General features: G+C 38.4%; 1 protein-coding gene across 2 annotated transcripts in view; it reads right to left on the bottom strand.

The window, feature by feature from the left end:
• Positions 1-1,571: 1,571 nt before the first annotated feature.
• nectin1b (nectin cell adhesion molecule 1b) overlaps positions 1,572-22,099 on the bottom strand; it is a 279,635-nt gene continuing 259,107 nt past the window's right edge. Inside the window, exon 9 of one of the 2 annotated variants that reach the window (XM_072695374.1) lies at positions 1,572-1,883. In XM_072695374.1, coding sequence (XP_072551475.1) covers positions 1,641-1,883 — 243 coding nt within the window. In that variant the 3' untranslated portion in view covers positions 1,572-1,640. Of the gene's footprint in view, positions 1,884-19,787; positions 19,944-22,099 lie in introns of those variants that run through there. The other variant, XM_072695373.1, reaches the window with a different exon arrangement.

The raw sequence follows: 22,099 nt of genomic DNA, 5'->3' as shown, positions 1-22,099 counted from the left end.
CTTTAGAGTTTGTACCTCACACTAATCCAGTTCATACCTATAAATGAAGCAACAGTCAAATAAATTCTTACCATTTCAGGAAATCAGGCTGTCATTTGTAATATTTGAAACATTTTATAATAATATATCTCTTAAACTTTAAAAAGTAAGAAATTTGATGGTTGCCCTGGAAAAAAAAAAGTTCTATATTGTACTAAAGAATGGTTCTTTGACTTCAATATCAATAATGGAACCATTACTGTTGCTGTATAGAACCTTTAAGAAAACAAGTTTGCATTCTTTTAAAAACAGGTTAGGAATGCACTCAAATAGATCTTTTAGATGCTGTGGCTTTACATAAAAACATTGCCTTACTAAAGAGCTCCTTTTTGAAGAGCATATTCTCATTGGACTGGGCTAATCCTTTCACAGGAAAGTGTTGATCAACAGAAGAATTAAAAATGTTTGAATCAGAATACGTCTGCTTTTTTCAAGGGCAACCTACATAAATGATTGTCATTGTCATCATTAACTATTGCACCAGCAGCTGAAGGAAAATGCTTCCTTTTTCATTATAACAGCATTCAGGGTTGAATGAAGGGTTGCATCGTGAGTCCATCCATTAAGTGAGGACCCTCACAAAACAAAGGTAAGCTGAGGAAAATGATTTCTGCATTAATACTGAATGTAAGTATCAGCATGAACTTGAAACCAGATAAACTGCTCTATTTCTTCGGTAACTACAACTGAAGAAACTAGAGGATGGTGTTGTGTTACCAAAATCTACATTTTTCACCCATGAAAATCAGATGGCATCTCGTGAGCAGGTGTGAAATAGAGCCCTTTTGTTTCTAATCTAAAACAAAGGAAACATTCATTTAATTTTGAATGTTAGTGTTGTATTTCCACAATCTAAAATTTCCTAAAGAAGGATGGGCGTTGCCAATTATGACCATATCTCATAGATGAACAATGTAGCTATTTTTATGATGGACCATGCCATTATTTTTGACAAAACATTAATGTGATGAATGAAAATATCATATACTTTCACTACCACATACTCAATCATATGCATGTACAACAAGAAGCAAGCAAATAGAATCTTTAAAATTTTTAGAAACATAAGAAAAACAATGTATAACATACAAGAAAATCAGTCACTATCACAGAGGTACATAAAAAAAAGAAAAGCAAAGAAAACAAAATAATGGCGGAGGGGGGGTGTAAATATCGTACATGATAGGAGGCAAAAATAAAATGCAATAAGAAAAAAAAGGGAGCACATCTGGACTAAGCAAAGGCCGATGCCCTGTTTCTCAGGGAGAGTGAGGTGTGGTGTTGTGAGGGCAAACGCACAAGTGAGTGGCAGCGTGGTACCTCTGGCTACGACACAAGACGTGGAGGGTCCTAATGACAGTCACAGTGATACATGCAAGTGCACAAACACGCAAGGTTTCAGGTCCACAGACTACTGACACTTGATTCATCATTCCAGGAGAACGCCCACATCGTAAATGCGGTGAAGAGGCAGGAAGCATCATTCTCTTTAGGTGGAATGGCTTTTCCTATCTGGGATCGAAGGGGTGGGGGGGGGCAGGAGGGGTTGGCAGAAGAGCCATAAGGAGCCTGTGGTGAGAGGCGAGAGGCTCTGGACCACTTTAGACCGACTGCTCTTTAGGGAAGGTGTAAGGGGGGCGGGGGGCCGGAGGGGCAGCGTTGGGCTGGAAGGTGTACATGGGTGTGTTGGTGGGGTGCTGGGTGTATGGGTTCTGGGGCAGGAAGGTCACAGGAGGGTAGGCAGAAGGAGGCTGGATCTCAATACATTGTTCCTGGCTCTCTGGGTGATGGTAGTTCACATAGTCAGCTGGGTTCGGTAGCTCTTCGAAACGGTTCCCAGAGTTCTGCGAAAAAAAAGAAAATGAATGCAATATAGAAAAAAAGAAATCATGTGCAAAAAGCAATTTCCCTTACATTACAAGAACATTTTTAAGAGCATGTTGTGGCAGCCGTGACAAAACCTTGGATCTCTGAAATTATGGGTTGGGAGGAAAAAAAAATTCTTAAATTATTTGTTAATAAAACACATTTTTATTCTAGATCTTTCTGTACCATTATTTACAAGACAAGCAAAAATGTCAAGGTTGCATTGATTCTAATATTATTTCATAACCGTTAATAATTTTACATCTGTAGAAACTATTGTTAATACCAGTACAATGAAAACCTGTAGGCCCTTATGATTCACAGACGACCTTTATAAAAGCTTATATTAAGTATATTGTTCAGCAGATGAAATTTTGACCCTTACAATTTGACTTCCAATATCAACCCAAAGCAATCTGTTACAAAATGAACATAATTGGTAAATACACAGCACAGTTCATTAGTGGTTTCACTGTGGCATTACGGAGAGCTCTAGTGCTAGTCTCTCATGCTAAGGTTCGAGTTTACACCACAATAAAAATGGAGGGAAACATATAATCAGACAAAGTGAGAAAGAGATGAGAATGGAAATGAAAAGATGACTTACGCAAGGTCCCCAAGCATCTTTACATCTAGGATAACGATGAGTCCCAATCTGAGAGCAGTATGTAAGTAGGAGGATCAAAATAATCTCACAAGACAAACTTCAGTGGTGTTCCTCAGGGCTCAACTCTGGGTAATAATAAGTTCTTACTTTAAGGAATGAAAGACACAAGGGTTCACACAAGGGGTTTAGATGATGCTGGGACCTGCTGTAAGTAGACATCCCAAGATGACAGAAATGAAATATGAAAGAATGCTGCAACAGCAGAACTCTACATGAATGAATGAATGAATAAATAAGCAAATCCATCCTCACCAAGTTGATAATGATCTAAGATATGCCTTATTTATATACATTCATTAGACTGATGTGCAAAATACTGTCCTTTCCAAAATGGAGTGCAAAAAAAAAATTTAAAAGATATAATGAAATCTGAACTCATGATTTGATAGACCACCAACACTGCCTCCACCAGATGAACAGCGCTTAAAGCTTTCATCACTGAGAGGCTAGAAAATCCAGCTCTACTTTCGCTTCAGATCTGAAAAATCCATAGGTGTTTCTGTCCATCATTCTGTCCATTGTGAGAAGACAACTCAGCACTGCGGGTCTGAAAGGATGTAGAGCTGATCAAGAGGCAAACAGTCAAATAAAAGAGTATTTACAAATCAAAGAATGAAGCACCAATCCAGAACCCAGACCTCAACACTACTGAAAGGGTTTGCGATTTCTTGGATAGTCGGAAGAACTAAGATTAAAATTTGGAGATAAAGAAAACAATTTGGAACGTAGCCTGGTTTTATCCAGCCTTTTAGAAATTAATACAGTACTACAGTACTTACAGAAGTCTGTACAGTACAGTGGCAAAGTGAGTACAGTACATAATAGTAAATGTTAATGGTGCATTGGTTTCACAGTCCAACAATGGACTCTTTTCTCTGTTGTGGTCAGGAGAGTGCTTTCGTATGTATGTGACAAATAAACTTTGACCGGACTTGACTAATGGTAATTTCCAGCCAAAATGCAATAAAGGGTGGACTCTTACTTTTGCACAGTACTGTAGATGTATTCATGTAATGTAAATAGCAGCAACTTCATTCAAATTGACCACCTTGACTTCTAATAGGGTCGGCCAGCAATGAACTCAAATCATCCCAGGGCTCATTTGGCCAATGCGACCACTTTTGATGTAGTTGCATGTATTCAAATATCTGCCTGCTCTTCTGTGCAGCATTTTACTCTGTCATTTACACTGAATTGCCAAAATGAAACATTTACAGGTTACTGTAAAAACTGTAAAACTGTACTTTATATTAAGTGTGTTTGGCATTTTGACTGTTCTAATCACTAGGTGTGTGCAAACAAGCAAGCAGATCAGTTTTGCAAACTGTAGGACATGGAGGACTTGTAGATAAGATGCTGGTCGCACTTCATATTAAGATGGCATCTGTTCATGAGGAGTACACCTGATCGCTGGGTCGAATCTAGATCAGATCACATTCTTGCCATAAACAAACAGCCCAAACACAGTTCGTTAGGAACCAGACCGTGACCACCTCCTCTCAATGGTCTCGTGTGGTTGTTTTGGTCAGAATCCGAGTGGGATTACTGTATTCGCACCTGCCCAAGCAAATCACATCAAGGCTGAAAATGAAGTCTGATTTAACTGGACTAAATAGTGCAGGTGTGAAAGCGTCTGCTTTTCCAGTTACAGCTATTGAGGTGCACTTGTGTAATTTCATAAGTCGAAAATGAAATTGATACACAAGCTGTACTAGTGTTATACATCTGTAACAGATAATGCATCACCAGTTGTTATATTGTTATTAAATACATTGTCAAACTCTACCTAAACAATTATTAAAGACACTTAATAGAAAGCGGGACCCAGATGCTTTCATCTAAGGATGAAAACTTTGCCTAGTCGAAGAAATGCTATTTACATTTTCACTAAAACTCTTTCCTGTTAACCTACATATGTCATTGTAGGCACTGCAGTCTTGCTTATGTTTTTAAATGATGCATAAATAACCTACTGGAAAATGAAGATAACAGATGAGATAACACACATTCTGCCACACAATCTGTAAAACATGAGATGTCTGCAGAAGTTCAGAGTGGGTAAGAATGGTAAAGTTTGAAGTGGCTGATCACTGTTACTGATTACTGTGTGGGACATTTAATTAAATTCAGGTTTCCTAAAGAATCTTTCAATTTTCTTTATTTTTTTATTTTGTATTTTTTTAAGAAATGAGATGTGCTAATGTGAAGAACCTTTGCATAATATAAAGATTCTCTGTCAACCCTGCTGAAATGGGTTTTACATTGCTGGCTCTAGCTGGTCAATCTGGCTGTAAAGCTGATTATCCAGACCAGCTCTAGACCAGCATAGTGCATGCTGAATTTCATTTTGGTCATGGTTTAGTCATATTTTGGTTGACCAGCTTGGTTTTGCTAGTTGACCATCTTGGCCAAGCTTGGTCATTCTGTTTGCTAGCATGTTTATAGACCAGCTAAACCATCAAACTCATCAAAACAAAAACACACCATATGCTGGTCAAGAACTAAGCTGCTCAACCAGCTTGACCAGCTTGACCAGCTTAAGATGTCCAGGATGTTTTTTCTCAAGGTTTTCACAAAAACTGTGCATTCATTCAGGCTAAGAACAGGAATTTCTAATCATTAGACTGGACAGAGAGCATGTAACTGATTTGCCTTTTTAATATTTACAGGATGTGACTCTTAATAGGTTCTTCTAATTCCTGGCCTCTGAATTATGACTAGTTTTACATTTTTTATGAGAGCAAGGGAGTTGACTGTTTGCCAGTCCTTTGCAACACCCTGTACCCTAGCATCCTTGTTTTCTTTCATCACTGCCAAGCTCTTTTTAGAAGTTCATTTGCTTCAGGGTGATGAAGTAGAGTTCCACACCCTGAACAAACCTAGCTAGTGTCAGCTGATGAGTGTGGCCTTTTTGTAAAGCACTGACATTTTGAGAGGCATCTGAGAAAGGGGTCTCTCCAGTTAATGCAGTTACTAACTAACTATGTTCATCTTGGATGTGATCCATGTTTCTTGGCTTAAAGAATTGTGTCTTTGATATGAACACAATCAGCTACAGGGCTACAATACATGGCTGGACAAAAAAAAAAAAAATCAAGATGCGAAAGATATTTAACAAGATTTAACAAGCAAATAATAACTTTCAACTGTTTTTCTGTGTGTTTTTAACAAAAGAAATGGCATTTTGACATAAATTGTCACTTAAATACTCAACAAACAATGCACTAATTGCTCAAAGACAGAGAGAGAGAGAGAGAGAGAGAGAGAGAGAGAGAGAGAGAGAGAGAACATTAGCAAACCCATATGAGTCATTACCATTTGTTTTGAAAAAAACAAAAAACAAAAAACAAAAAAACATTCCTTTCAACCTGTCATTATATTGTATTTTTAGAATATAATGTCACTTTACTTAATGAGACTGGGATTATGCAATCATATAAATATAATAAAATAATTATTTACAGTTGCTAGAGATACAAAACACTACAGAACAAACAGAACAAGAAAATAGAGCTGTATGATTCACTAAATAGCCATGATGGTTAGCCTTGATGCTTAAAAAAGGGAGTAATCTGTAAACCCACCAAAAGAGAAGACCTTTGCAGTTATGTAGAGATGCTAGGTGAAGTTTACAATATCAGACTGGAGAAGTATTTCACAGGTATGGAAGCTTGAGAAAAGAAAATTTCCCATTTTCTCTTTATAAGAATTTTGGATTTTCATGAGCTGCCTGAGGGAAATCAAAGCTGAGGCTCTCATATTAGTATGTATAATGTGCAACAGAACAACACCAAAGAAGTTACACAGGGCCTTTACAAAGCACACAGACACTAGCACGTTCGTACAGCTGCATTCTTTGATAAGTCTTATTTTCCTAAATGGTTTATGTAATGAAATGTCCGCAGGTGGAAGTTTTTTATATATTTTGACAGTATACCCTCCTCGTTGTTGGTGCACGACCTGTCGGGGAAGACTCGCTCTGGCCCGGCACTAAACTGGCTACTAATCTAAATGGAAATCGCTGGCCGAGCAAGAAGTCTTTTTTGCAACACCTTAAGAGCGGGGCCTGATAGTCCACCTTTAGGGAATATGACCCAAATAGGCTTCTTTTATCTGCCCTGACAATGTAATGACTCCCTTATTGCAGGTGTGGTGCATTCCAGGACTCTGAAATTTGCAGAGCTATTACTTGACTATCTTTTAAAAAGGGAGGTCTGGCCTTCTGGTCCCTGGAGAGGCTTTGCGTAAAGTGATTACAATGGCAATTGGAAAATAAATTGGAGACAGCAAGAATTGATCAAAGCAGACCAATCAGTCACTTTTGTCCACAATTGACCTATCTATGAACCGTGTCCGCTTTACAGAATGCTGCCAGAAATCCTATTCAACTTTCAAATGCTAGGCTAACTAGCTGGACTATATTGTTGCGGCAAATCAAAACCAGATACACTATGTGGCCAAATGTTTGTGGACAGCCTATCTAATTGATGCATTCAGCTACTTTAAATTGCACCCATTGCTGACACAGGCATGCAAATGCACACACAGCTTGTCTAGTCCCTGTAGAGAAGAAGTACTGCCAATAGAATAGGACTCTCTGGAGCAGATCAACATCATGAACCTATTGGCACCATGCTGCCTAATGCCAGGAGTGGACTAGAAGGGTATAAAGCTCCCTAGCATTGAGCTGTGGAGCAGTGGAAGAACTGTGTTCTCTGGAATGATGGTGATGGAGCTCCATCCAGTACTTTTGGGATGAGTTGGGGAGTTGGGGATGAGGTGAATTGGTGACCTTTCAACATACTGACCTCGCTAATGCGTCACATGAAATCAAAACCTCACAGCAACGCTGCTCTAAAATCTAGTAGAAAATTTTAGGAGCTTGTGTGTGGCCATTTTTTGCACAAAAGCAACATGGCAGGGCTGATAAAGCACAGTGTGTGTGAAAAGTTTGTTATTACTGGGTTTTTACTTTTAGCAAGACAAAAAAAGTTGTATAAATATACAAATACTTTTTTTAAAGATAATTCAGAAATAAATAAGCCATTGGAAGAGCCAATTTTCTGTACACAGGACATTTAATAGCATTAATAGCATTAGTATAAACAAGTTTACCCTCAGTGCCGGGTCAGAGCCCTCAGTGCCGGGTCTTGGTGAGAAGTTTAATATAGAAACACGATGCTGTCTTTTTTTGCTTATGTTGCTAATGTTTACATGTACTGAGTGGGAGGAGCCAAAGCTGCTGGATTGATGTTATCTCCTCCAGAATGAAGCTCAGTAAGTGCTGATCTTTAGTCGGTCCAGTCAGAGATGTGATGTGGTGTTAGTCTAAAGAAACGCTCAGCTAAACTCATCACAGGAGCATTCCTATCAGAATTATTCTGACCGCCATGTGAACGCCGCTGCTTTCCACACTGAACGCGTTCATTGCTGATCTCAGTGCAGGAGGACGTTCGATAACAATATTATTTAGAGTCAGACGTGCTGACACAGTGACTATGATAAAGGTCTATTTTACCTTTTACAGGTCATTGGAGCACTCACTAGATATTTTTTCTTTTAAGGTAAAATTGCTAAATAATATTGTTTTAAAAACAATGAAGAGTGATACAAACATGGGATTTTCATTCATCAAGTTAATATTTCAAACGTATTTATTTAATTTTTGAAGACCCCAGCTGCTCTGTGCACAGTGCGTGGTCTGTGTGAGAGGGTGATATTTTAATGAATAAGTTGAATAAATTTCAGTCACTGCATATGTAAATTAAGGTGTGAATTATTTTGTGTGTTGGAGCGCACTGTATAGAAATATTATTTATTTTGGAGCTCAGTAAGGCAGTGTTGAGGTCAGGCTGCTGGAGAAAGTCACTGATGGCCGCCTGGGTTCGATTACTTTACTGAAGCATCCTTTACTTGATTTAGCCTGATCTGTTACTCATGTGAATCCATAAGCGAGTCATTTTTTCCAGTATACTGCATGTGCCATGAGATGCCAATCAGACAGAGTCCAAGAAAGCAGACGAGAACACACTGTGAAATGTCATAAAATGTTCAACCTTCAAATAGTTGCTACAGAAGGAAGCAATTGTTGGCTCAGAGTACTCAGAGCACTGAAAACAAACGGGAAAAAAAGTTTGAAGTAGAACATGCAGTGACTTCTGTCTCCAGTTCATAACAAATATCCTTAACATCTCATTCTCTCATCCCTTCCTTCAGAGCTCTCTTTGATCATATAAAGAAGTAATTGCACAAATGTAGTAGAAATTGCACGAGTGCCCAAATTTACAGTCAATTAGATGACTGGCCTATTGGTACATAAGCTATTACAGAAGGCTTAAGAAGAAGAAAACCACGCAAGCCGGAATCTTAATTCCTTTGTTGTGTGCCTACAAAAGTGTAGCTTAAGCTCAGTAGGCGTATAGGCCACAGATGAGCCAGTGTAAAGGAGAGGTACTTGGCAGGCTTTTCTCAATGAGGTAGATAGAGAATCCCGGCAGATATGCATTAGGGTTAATAAAGCTTGTTACCAAAGCACTAGAATCACACAATATTTTCTCCATGCCTATAATATCTCCATATATTTTTAAGCAAGAAATCATAATTTTCTTTTCTTCAAATGCCTGCATACACATGGATAAAGGCTCCTTTCAATGATTCCTCTTCTTTCTCAGTCATGGAATAAAATCTATTTTTGGAAAATCATTTGACAATGTGTGTGGGGAAATGAAAGCAGTGACAGCAGTAAACCTCCTTAAGCTGTCCCAGACTCAATCTTGTACAGCTATTTTTAAAGACATTAGAAGTGGATGGACAGATGGATGGATGGATGGATGGATGATTGCTGTGATCATAGTTTAACCAGCAGAAGTGGGTTATTGATTAGTTATCACCAATGGTAATGAAGCATGGTGTAATTCAACATTCATTTCTCATGATATCTCATTAAAACAAGCTCAGAAATTTCAATTCAATTTTACATTTCATTTGATGCGCTCATAAGTTCAAAAGAAGGTGCAGGGCCCCAACTGTTTTTGCTCATTTTTCAGACAAATTATTTTCCTTAACGTTAAATGAAGTGTGCAGACCAAACTGAAAGCAATACAGGCATGAAACCATTCAATAGTTTTTACTCCACTGATGGATCTGAAGGGGGCGCTACGGTACATAATTTCCATTTTGGCCTATAACTCTTAGTTAGATTTAAATATTTTAAATCTATGTGCTAGATTACAGCAGGAACAAAGAATATCTAGAAGAACTGTTGGAAAATTGAGGTTGCCATCAGCCAATCAAATTTGAACAGACATTTAACATAAACTTAATATAAAACAATCTGGATACCCGATGACATTTCAAAAGAGTCACTTATTTTGCCAATATTTTTTACAATATTTCATTGTGTTCCATGTAGTCACTGGATTTTAAACCAGTTGTTTGGTGAAACTGACACCTTTAAAATGAGCATGTGCAGGTAAATAACTACTTTTAATGTTCAATAAATAATTGACTATTTGCCCATCATAGTCTCTACATATGAATGATTCATTGTGACCTTGGCAATTTCCTAAACCTAAACTAATGTACACTGATATTCAGATGGGGTGTGCAATAAATTATGTTGGGTGGGATCTTTGTTAAAGATCCCTAATCAAGAACCTAATTAAGAACCACAACATTTAGAAAGATTTGGTGAAACTCTGACTCTTTATTTATCTTTATCGTCAAGCACCATTTATCAATTTATCGTTTATCATTTGTCTACTGAAAGTCTGAAGTCTATTGGTGACCCCACATAGTGCCACTATGAATTTGATAAAATGTTGCTGTTATGCAAATCATCTTGTTTTATGGAATATGTCTACATATAATAATGTAAAAATAGTGTACATGTAATTCATAGTATAACTCACTTTTTATTTCTTGTATTATTACTTATCATAAGTATTAATAGAATATAAAAAGTACCTCAGAAGAAGAAAATAAATAACATATAAAGTTAAGATCAAATGTACTTTATGAAACTTCCTACACAGTAAAGCATTTGGGAAATGTAGTGTAATATAACTTAAAATAAGTGAATTTCCCAAAGGCATCATAGCCATCAGATCATCATAACTATAAGGGTGAATCATCAAAAGATGATTTTTCTCCAGTCTTATTGTAATCATAGTGTTATGATGCTTTTGGGAAACTGGTGCAAAAAGCTTTTTTTAAGCTTGCAGTTATCAGCACTTTGTGTTTTGACCTTTGCACTCTAACAACAATAGAAGACAACAAAAAGCCATTCCCTCAAAGCTATTGTCGTCTACAAAAACATCTTGCCAGCACACTCCTTTACTTTAAAGGACCTGCATCACAAACATGTGCTTTCCTGTTTTGTTTTGCTTTTTTTAATAAAATGATCTCAAATAGATGGTTAACATTTCAAAAGCATTCACCCCACAGTCCATACGGCTCACATACAAAAGACGTATGCTTTGAATTCATTGACTTTGCAATGTTACAAAAAGCAGCATATTTACATACACTATATGTCCAAATGTTTGTGGATGTTCAGCTACTTTAAGCTGCACCCATTGCTGACACATGTGTGCAAATGCAGACATACAGCTTGTCTAGCCACTGTAGAGAAGTACTGCCAATAGAATAGGACTCTCTGTAGCACATAAATAAACATAAACCTATTGGCACCATGCTGCCTAATGCCAGGTGTGGACTAGGAGTCCCTCAGCATTGAGCTGTGGAGCAGTGGAAGCAGTGTGAAGCTCTGGAATGATGGATTGTGCTCCATCCAATACTTTGGGGAGTTGTGAATGAGGTGGGGTGGTGATCTTCCAACATCCTGACCTCACTGATGCTCTTGTCACTAAATGCAATCGATCCTTACAGGAATGCTGCTCCTAAATCTAGTAGAAAACCTTACTCCAACAAAAGCAGGATAAATGAACAATAAATGAGCAGGTGTCCCAATACTTTTGTCTATATAGAGTATGTTTCCCTATTCTGCCTATTGCAGTTTAGGTTGTTAAGGTTATAGGGATTTGGACTGGACTGCTTTCTGACTGAAGCACAATACAGCCCAACCAATAAGAACACTGCTCATTTACATATATCAGTTTTAAAGACACATTGACAAAAACAAAACTGTTTAATTGAAAGAGATAAAGAGTAAATAAAAATGGGTGAATAAAAATGTTAAAGTTATTTTTGGTGCAAAGTGGATCTTGGGGGGGGCTTGAGGGTAATCACTTTACTCTACATGGCAGTGACACCTCTCTCAGTGCCCTCTCCTTCTAACCCAGCTGCCAGGTTAATTGCTGACTGCTTCAGCACTCTAGCCCTGTAAGTCCAGCAGACTCTGCATGGAAAGGTCACTTCTGCGTGTTTTGAGAAAAGCTGGCAGGGCTGGTAAAGACTTGGCTAAAAAAGGGCCATTTGAGAGTACTCAGGCTGAGAGAATAGTAAGCAAAAAAGGTCTGAGTATAAAAGCTGATATCGGTCCAGCTCTTGAGTGTCAGATGTCAAGTTGTGTTGAGCGGAACAAGCTATAATGCCAAAGCATAAAACGAGTAGTTGCAGTTTCTTGATTGTTTCATTAACTCTCATTGGAATAGTAATTGGGCCACACAGTGTGGTTTACACTGGCAAAATGTACACATAACAATTGGCTGGGCAATAAGGAAAAATCCACATTTCCTTTTCAAACCCTCATTAGTTTGGATGATGAGAGTTGCCCAGACCTGTCTTTAATTTCCCTTAATCTGAAACTCAGCACATCAGTGTTGTGCTAACATTAATTAGAAAGTGCCTGCAAGCACACAAACAAAGAGATTATGCACACAAACACACTCACACGTTTTTGCCAAGTCAGTAAAGGTTGATTGAGGACTTTATGTCCAGAGGACAAGTTTGGACAAGAGGCCACTTGAGCGATCTAATGTTTGCAACTGTGAAAGCCAACACAGTTCATATTGTTTAGTTACACAATGCTTTGATTAATCTATTAAGTGTGACTGTGATTAGATTATAAAATGGATTGCAATAAGCCATCATAAAATATTCATCAATAAATTCCACACAGTATTAATTTCAAAAACCAGCATGTGGCGTGATTTGAGCTTCCTTTACGCATGCACTGCTAAATGTAAAGGTTTCTGCATTTGTGATGTTTTCACTTTTATTTGACCAAAAATTAAAATGTCATGAAATATCTGAAATATACAACAATGGTTCTTTCAGCAGTCCACAGTTGCTTGGAAACAGCAATATACTTTAAACAAACTACATTTCATGGTGGAACAATTGTTTATTAATCGTTAATAAAAGTTTGCGAACATGCTGTAATTAATAATAACCTGTAATGACAATGAGTTAAAAGAAGAACCATGATTGGAATAGAGATACGTGTAAATAACCTTTAAAGGTTAAAAGAACCGCCACGTTAGGTTATTTACTCATTTCAGACAAAACAGTTTCACACTTCACACTAATGAAAAACACAAGTAATATCATGTCTCGCTCTTAGTACATTAGGACATCTACGTAGCCTCAGACTGAATGGCTCCAGGAAATAAAGATCATTTGACATTTATTACTAGACAAAATCACAGTTAGATGATAATCTACTGCCACAGACACAACCACAGCTTTTAATGAACTGCGTTTTTATTCTGTTCTGTTATGTTATAAAGATTTAGCTCAGACATCATCACTGTGACTGTTTCCATGGTCACTTGTGTTATGTACGGTTATTATTGTAGTAGTAATACTAGTATAGTGGCAGTAATAGTAGTAGTAGTAGTAGTAGTAGTAGTAGAGTCTCAGTGCATCAGTTTTTGCTTTATTTTGGTTACTTTCCTGGAAGTATTCGCAAGTACAGAGCAAACACAGTAATGAGGCCTAAGTCAGAGAATCCACATTGTAAAATAAAGGGTAAAGCAATGGGGGAAACTGTTTTGCATTGTGTCTATGCACACCACTCAACCATGATAAAATCACAGTAATGCAGGCCTAAAGGGGCTTATAGGCTTTATTTATATATTTAATTTTTATTTCATATATAAATCCACAATACCTCTGGGACATTGAGCTGGACTTTTTACATTATACAATCTCTGAAATAATACAAATTACAATGCCAAAGAATAAAGAATTATAATCTATTTTTTTAATGTATAATAATAACAATAATAATAATAATAATAATAATAATAATAATAATAATAATAATAATAATAATTATTATTATTATTATTATTATTATTATTATTATTATTGGTAGTAGTAGTAGTAGTAGCAGTATTGATGGATGCTGTCTATATTGCTGAACTGTTCAGACACCTTTCTACTGCAGTGGTGTTTGTTTGCATCTCGCTGACATGCAGATTTGCACAAAGAACATTTTCATTCCCTAATGACTGTCTGATATGCTAATGTCAATCACTATGCTAATGGAGGTCAAATGGCTGAAGCCATATTTCTCTTTTAATTCCTTTTAACGGCAGCGAGGCAATTATCTCTTTTAAAGGCCAAAGTTGATCTTGAATGTTATTACAAATGAAATTGGATCTCATTAATGTTAATAAATACTAATGGAAAAATAAAAAACACTTTAAATTGTGTTTCAAAGCAAACATAATTGCATAATTTGAGCACTTGGAGAGAAATGCGCGTTGGAGAAGTAGAGGGGCTTTGCTGAGTGCTCAGGTACACGATGCTTATGATATGATTATGCTGAAATCCACAAAACATTCTTATACAGTCCTCATTAGGCTTTTCTAAGGGAATGAATAAACACCCCAAGTAAATGGGTTTATTAAGACAGAATCATTGCAAAAGATCAGCCAAGTGATGCTAAAGTATAACATTAGAGGCACGTCAGCATATTGCTGCTGTTGTATGCTAATGACATTCTGGAACAAGAAAACAAATGAACAAATAAACAAAATAAACACATTTTGCACAATGCATATTCCAAAACCTGTCTTTGTATGTAAATAATAAGCTCCCAGGACGAAAAAAAAACATCTTGCATGTTTAAGGTGGTAGTAACTTCAGACTCCTGCAGATGGAGCTGCACGAGGATGCTGGGGCTGTAAATACCTGTACGGTGTGTGATAGGATTCATAGATGGAGGGGGTGCAGTGCAGTGAGAGTCTTATTGGATGGGTGTAAAATTGGTCGTAAAGCAGATAAAGTTAATGATTGGCTAAAAGGAGTGACTGCATTTAGGCATACATACATACATAGTGTGAAGGAAGTAGCTAAATCTGCAGGTGTATGTAAGCTTACGGTCATACGGGTCTACTAGCTGTGGCAGAAATCCCAGTCTACAAGGAATTCTCCTCAGAATTGTGGCCGAAAGACAAAACTGAGGCTTTACTTATAGGCAAGAGCTGCTTCTAAAAGCCAGGCAAGGTTCTTCACCACCAACTTCTGAAAGAACTCTCCACAGGGAGCAGCAGACCATTCCTGGTTCAGCTACTTCCTTCACACTGTGGTCTTTGGCCACGCCCAAATGTAGTCACTCCTTTTAGCCAATCATTAACTGTATCTCCTTTGTGACCCATTTTCCACACATCCAATGAGACCCTCACTGCACTGCACCACCTCAAACGGTTAGATGATATTCTACTGCCACAAACACAACCACAGGTTTTAATGAATCTATGAATCCCTACACACTCCCCACAGGTATTTGTAGACCCATCATCCTTGTGCAGCGCCATCTGCAGGAGCCTGAAGTTACTACCACCTTAAACATGCAAGGAAACTATTTGTCTTTCCAAGGAGCTTATAAAAACAACATATGATGTATGTCCAAAAGTTTTTGGACACCTGCTCACTTGCTGGACAATGCACTTGCCCAAAGTGTCTTCCAAAATCAAAGGTATGAATAGACTGTTTGTTCCTTTCTGCTACAATGAGGTTTAACACTAGGTTTTGGAACATTGCTGTGAGGATTTGACTGCATTCTAGTTCTTGATCACAAACAGATCACACTCCAACTCAAATCACAAAAATATTGTAAAGACCTTTTTGAGGCCTAGAATACCTTCATGTCATTTACAGGTTTTTCACACTCACACCTCTCTGTTGCAAACATGTTTTTTTCTGGAACCACAAGTAGTTTTCTATGGCATCACTCAAAAAAACATCTATAGCATCTGCATTTTTAAAAGGGCCTGTGCTGCTGTTTAAGAGCACCCAGTCCTGTTGCTAATGCAACCATGAAGATTATACAGGCTTTGTGTGTGTATATGTGTTTGTGTGTGCAACTACGAACTGTGTGTCAGCACTGGGTGCCCCTTAAAGACCTGAATTCACTAATTAGAAGTGTGTTGTGATAATAAATAATATATTTAATTACAATACCATTTTTATTAAAAAATAATACAACATGTACTGCACTGTAACTCCCTGACCACTTCGAGTTAGCTCAGCAAACTGCCGCCCGGTTTGTAAAATACCAGGCTCCTCACACACAACCAGCAGATAAAACACTCTCTCTCGCCCCAAAAACAAATGCATTCCTGCTGGAGAGGAACTATTGGTGGTATTTTCCATCCCCCTCATCCTCATCCCAGTCCTCATCCTCCCTCTCTTATTTATGGTCATTTTCTCATCTGTCAAGCTTTCTCTCTCTCTCTCTCTCTCTCTCTCTCTCTGTATCTCTCTCTGCCCTTGTTCTGATGGTCATGTTGTTTTTGCTTTTGGAGTTTAAAGCTGAAGTTAAAAGCAAACTCATTCTGTAGCATTTTTACCTTTAAGGTTTAAGCACTCCAAGCTTGACATGCTGCTAACTGCACTATGTGAAAAAGGTGCACGTATTTGTCACTGCACAGTGTACAGCGAAATGTGTCCTCCGCATTTAACCCATCTGGTAGTGAACACACACTCACACACACACATGTGTTAGGGGCAGTGAGTACACACACACACCCAGAGCGGTGGGCAGCCAACTCCAGCACCCGGGGAGCAGAGAGGGTAAAGGGCCTTGCTCAAGGGCCCAACAGTGGCAGCTTGCCGAGCCCGGGAATCGAACCCACAACCCTGTTATCGATATCCCGGTGCTCTAACCGCTGAGCCACCACTGCCCCCACTGTAACGCTGGTGAAGCAGTCAGGACAACGCTTGTAAAATGCAAGGACCTTTGCTCACTTTACTGTGGTCAACTTAAAGTTACTTGCTAGCCAGGTCAGTATCTTAAAGTATCTAGCAACATTATGTAGCATGTGTACCTTAAATCAGCAGCTTCAGGATCATGCTGATGCTCCACTGACTGTATCAGGGAGAACAACGTCTCTGCCATTGCTACTCCGGGCTCGGAGCGCTGCTAACTGCACTATGGAGCTCTGGTGAAGCGAGCAGGACGGCGCTCTGCAGAACTGTGAGCATAACGCTGTGTAACCCATAGTCATATTAGTGTGAAATCCTGTAGTATTACTCCACCGCCTCAGCCCACATGCTGCTCTACCTTTCAGTGATGTTTCTGTATCTCTCAGCTTGTCCAGAAATGCATGTAAATGTAAAGTGTATCCTTTAGGAATGCGTCAAAGCATGAAATACATGTCTTGGCTGTAGGGGAAGCCCAGGAGCAAGAAATACCAATTCTGCTTTCCTAATGCTGCTGTAAATTAAACTCTTTCTTTAAGGCCATTTCTATTCTTTGAAATTCCGGCCCAAAGTCCGACCCGAGGTTGATGTTTTTTGTTACATTGTGTGCATTTGATGCGGCTAGTTTTGGTTTCACACTGCAGTTTTAGTGAGAACACTTAATATGATGTGCCTAAATCCCGTTGTCTTCACCTACTTGGGCTATGTCTCACTATACTTGACACTGGTTGGTTTATGGAAGGGCGTGCATCCTATGTAGGTGTGTTGTCAATTTGGTGTGTAGCATTTCCTGGAAAAAAATGAATGAACAGATCAGTTTGGTTCCTCGAAACTGTTTGTCATCTCTTACTGTGGATCAAACATGGCAAAGGTCTATACGTGAATCGGTACATTCAGTTTACCACCGGCCTCTTTTCTCTGAAGTACTGACTCTGCTGGAGCGTGTGATTTTCGGCCCTTTTTTCTCATCACTCCCTTTCCTCGTTCCTGTGCAGCAGGGTCTGTCCTTTTGAGAATGTCATGCTGTGATATTAATTGCTTGTTTTAACAGTGACTCAGACCCCAGAAAAAAAGGTTTGTTTTGTTTTTTTTCATCATTTACTATAATCTACAAAAACTTGCCAATGGATTCTCTATCAAAGAAGAAATCTCTCACTACTCTGGCTTGTTTGGAGGCTTCAACTGGAACAGATCGGTCTTTACAAGATACTACACAGCCCACAGGGATTTAAAGAGCGTGTTTCATTTTGTGAAATCAAAAGGTTTGTTAAATTAGAAATATGTAAAGAAACACTGTTAAAGTTTCAGAACACGTTCACTTACTGTTCCATACAGTGAATGTAGCATCACTGGCACGCAAAAACTTTGTATCTGAATATTTGCCATTTTTAAGAATAATTCTTGTCATTTTGTCATTTTTGACATTGTGCCAGAACTTCATGATGAATGAACCAATAAAAATGAAATAGAAATCATTTATAAGAACTTTTTAAGTATGAGTATTTTTCCTTTTCTTGTAAATTTGTCTTTTACAAGATGTTATTGCATCTATACAAACTATAAAACAGCCCATTGTGATTGTGTTTCTCTGGTTTTGTGATGTCATGGAAAACTGACGCATTTACATACATCCACTTTTCTAACCTACAACAGGTAAGCTTCACACATTCGCATTGAAGTTATCAATAGGGTTATAATAAAGTATACATATATCTCGATTCGCCATGCTGTTAAAGCTTTTAACAGGTGAAGTGAATAACATAAATAATTTGCTTCCAATGGCACCTGTCAAAGGGTGGGATCTACATGTGGGATGTTAAGCAGCAAGTGATGTTCTAGAGGACTGTGTCATCTCTAAAACATCAGGCAGGTTTTGTGGGGTGTTCCTGGTATGCAGTGGTCAGCACCTACCAAAAGCAGGGGGGTGTTCTGAATGCAATCAAATCCTCACATCAACTCTTTGCCAAAAACTAGTAGAAAGTCTTGCCTTGAGAAAAGTTACTCCAACATGAGCAGGTGTCCCAATACTTTTGTCTATATAATGTAGCTCCTATAAAAGTGCATGAAGTCCATGAGCAGGAAGCTGCTAGAACCAAGCTTGAGACAATACACACACACACACACACACACACACTTGCACACTTGCACACACACACACACACACACACACATAAGCACATGCCTGAAGAAAAAAACCCATCCATGCAGTCATACCAGGCAGCCATAGAAGCTAGCAGCAAAAGAGCACAGTGATTGCTACACTCTTAAAAATAAAGGTGCCAATAAAGGGATTTTTGGAGCAAAACCACAGAAGAACCTAGAGAACCTTTCAGTGGGATGTACAAGTGTGAAGAGCAGCTTTTTATCAGTGTAAAGAACCTCCACATAAAGGAAATGTTTCATCCACTTTTTTCCTAGAACCTTCCTAGAAATACTTCTTATCCAAGAACCTTTTAGGTACCTTTATTTTCAGAAGTGTACACACACTCTGAGAAGCATCTCTAATGCTCCAGACACTACCCCTAAAGCCCCCCCCCCACCACCACCACCCCAAACCAGATGCCATGCACAGGTAATGAGAGTCCCGGGGAAAGAGAGTATGCAGCCCTCCATTCTTCATGGACATTAAGGTCTCTGCTACCAGAAGGTCTCTTTGTGAGAATATTCTTGCAGAAAGAGCGAGAAGGCCTGCCCTTTCTTCAGCATTTCAAGACTTTACTTTGATCCCAGTTGACCTTGTTGTGGGTTCGGTAATGGGGGCTCCCAGTGGAGCTCATTTACCTTCTAATTGACCACCCTGACACGTGGGCTTCAAGTTCAGATGATTTTTTGTTGTTGTTGTTGTTGTTGGTAAACACATCATAATCAAAACCTCAAATCAAGTCTCGAGGACAGCTCAACAGTGGGCAGAGAAATAAGAGGAGGTGGAAGACGGAAGAAGGAGGGTGGGGGGTGGAGGACGGGAGGACGGGGGGACGAGGTCTGTGCTTAGTGTGAGAGAGTGAAGGAATAAGAAAGCAAAAGAGAACAAAGGGAAAGAAATAAAGAAAGGAAGTGCATCATTCTGTGTACCTTGAGGCCAGAGTCATAGGGGAAAGGCCTACAATGGCATGCGTTAGTGTGAGCTAGGCTGGATGGTTGCATACTCGACAAGGTCCCCGCCAGTGTGCACTGAGCTCCGTGGGCTGGGAGAGGAAGCCAAAGCTGCAGTATCCAGTTCCGCATACTGGACATCACAGTCCTTGTGGCCAGAGTTCTGGAGATAAGAGAGGTGGAGAGGTGTGTGAGGAGTGGCGCCCGAACAGAAAGAGAGAGAGAGAGAGATAGTGAAAGAGAGAGAGAGAGACACTACACTGCAAACAAGGATAGCTTAGCGAGTAAAATCCCTCCCTTAAATGTAGTCTAAATATCGGATACTTCTCATTTTGAGATGAATGTAAAAATATTCATTAAAAATGTCATGTTTCTAAAGTAATGTTACTTGTTTTAAGTGATTTAAGCAAAAATCTTCATCATTCATTTAGCACAAACATTTACCTGATTCAGGAAATAACAGAAACGTTAAGACATCATGTTTGAAACGAGCAAACTCATCTGCCAGTAAAATAAAACACTTTCAGTAGAAAAATACCTTAAACAGGTAAAAATAAATTAGAAATGATACTCACAATATTGTCCCACATTTAGAAAAATGAGAAATATCAGATATTTACTACATTTCTAGGATTTCACTTATAATATGCTAATAAATCATTTTTTGCAGTGTAGACTGGCAGGTTATTCGCTAAACCTACTAAGCACCTAGACTTACTGTGTTTTTATGAAATACAGGAGCACTTGGATGGTATGCACTTTATCACTGTTGTAAAACCTCATGGAACGGTAACTAAGAAAAGGTAACTTTGCAACAAACAAGGAAAAACATTCAACTAACTTCCAGTTTCCTGCATTAACTGGAATGTTAACTCCCTAGTTACTATACCAAAATGTGGCAACACTTTATCTGAAAGCTAGCTAAACAGGAACTTCATATGTATGGGCCAAGTATCCAATATAATATACAATATAAAATCCAGTATAATATATAGCAATACAGGCCTCGATCTCTCTGGCGGGGTAGGATGGCCCTTCTTTCAACTCAGTGAGAAGTTGTTAAATGCTAAGCTCCAATGACATTTGAAAATGTGTGGTTAGCTGGTTTCATGTGTCTTATAGGAAACATGTGCTAGCCTTCATCCTCCCAGAACTGGCAGCTTGAAGTGACGGAGGATGCCGAGCTAGTTGGGAGGAATCGGCAATGATGAAATTGGGAAAACATTAATAAATAAATTACCCTTACTGTATACACTATATGTCCCAATGTTTGTGGACACCCCTTGTAATGGATACATTCAGCTACTTTAAGTTGCACCCATTGCTGACATAAATGTGTATATATATATATATATATATATATATATATATATATATATATATATATATATATATATTTGTGCAAGTGGGGTATTAAGCCCCCCATCACTGAGGTGCACTGTACACTGCACTGTGTGGAATGCTATCAAATCCTCACAGCAATGCTCCTACAAAATCTAGTAGAATGTCTTCCTTGTACAGTTGAGACAGCTACTCAGGCAGGTTAAACTCTTTTTAATGTTCTTGATTTCGGAAGAAGCAATGAATAAGCAGGTGTCCCAATACTTTTGTCAATATAGTGTATGCTGATATAAAGGGTCTTGTTATGAAGAACAGTTAGCAAACAATGGGATTATGAAGATGCAAACCTTGCTATGAATATTGTAAATGATTATTTTTAATCCTCACAGAGTGTGTTATTGCATTAATAATGCAAGAAATGATTATCATCCCTACAAATATTCCTAGTTTAACCCTTCAAATCATCTGTAATTCCAAGATGAACTCTAATGCCAACGTCTTGGATGCTGTATGTTGCTCTGACATACAGCACTCTACAATATGTCTATATAATATAATATAATATAATATAATATAATATAAGAGAAAGCCATTTATATTCAGCTATAGTTGCCCGGCTCCATAGTTCATAATAAGTGCATTATTTGGGTGTTATGGTCGTATAGTTTCATGATCAATGCAGTGCACTAAATGTAGTGCAGAAATGAGCTATTTGAGACTGAGCTTGTGACTATAGCTGTCTCTCTCAAATACAGCTTTTAAATGGTTCACAAGTTCAATTGAGGCTCTCTTGATAAAACCAAAGTTATTTCCAGTTACTGCCATGCTGTAAATGTGTTTATGACCAGAGTGCATCGAGTTTGAGGGATCATTTGCAATAAAAACACACTTCTGAATCCTATAATAGCAGTAAAATCAGCAATGTTAGCACTGCCACAAGCCTTCAGCAGAATACACCAGCTGTATGAGCATGAGAGG

The sequence above is a fragment of the Salminus brasiliensis genome, chromosome 13 (assembly GCF_030463535.1).
Source record: "Salminus brasiliensis chromosome 13, fSalBra1.hap2, whole genome shotgun sequence".
NCBI lineage: Eukaryota > Metazoa > Chordata > Actinopteri > Characiformes > Bryconidae > Salminus > Salminus brasiliensis.
The sequence above is the reverse complement of the archived record's forward strand: the minus strand, read 5'-3'. Positions and strand labels throughout refer to the sequence as shown.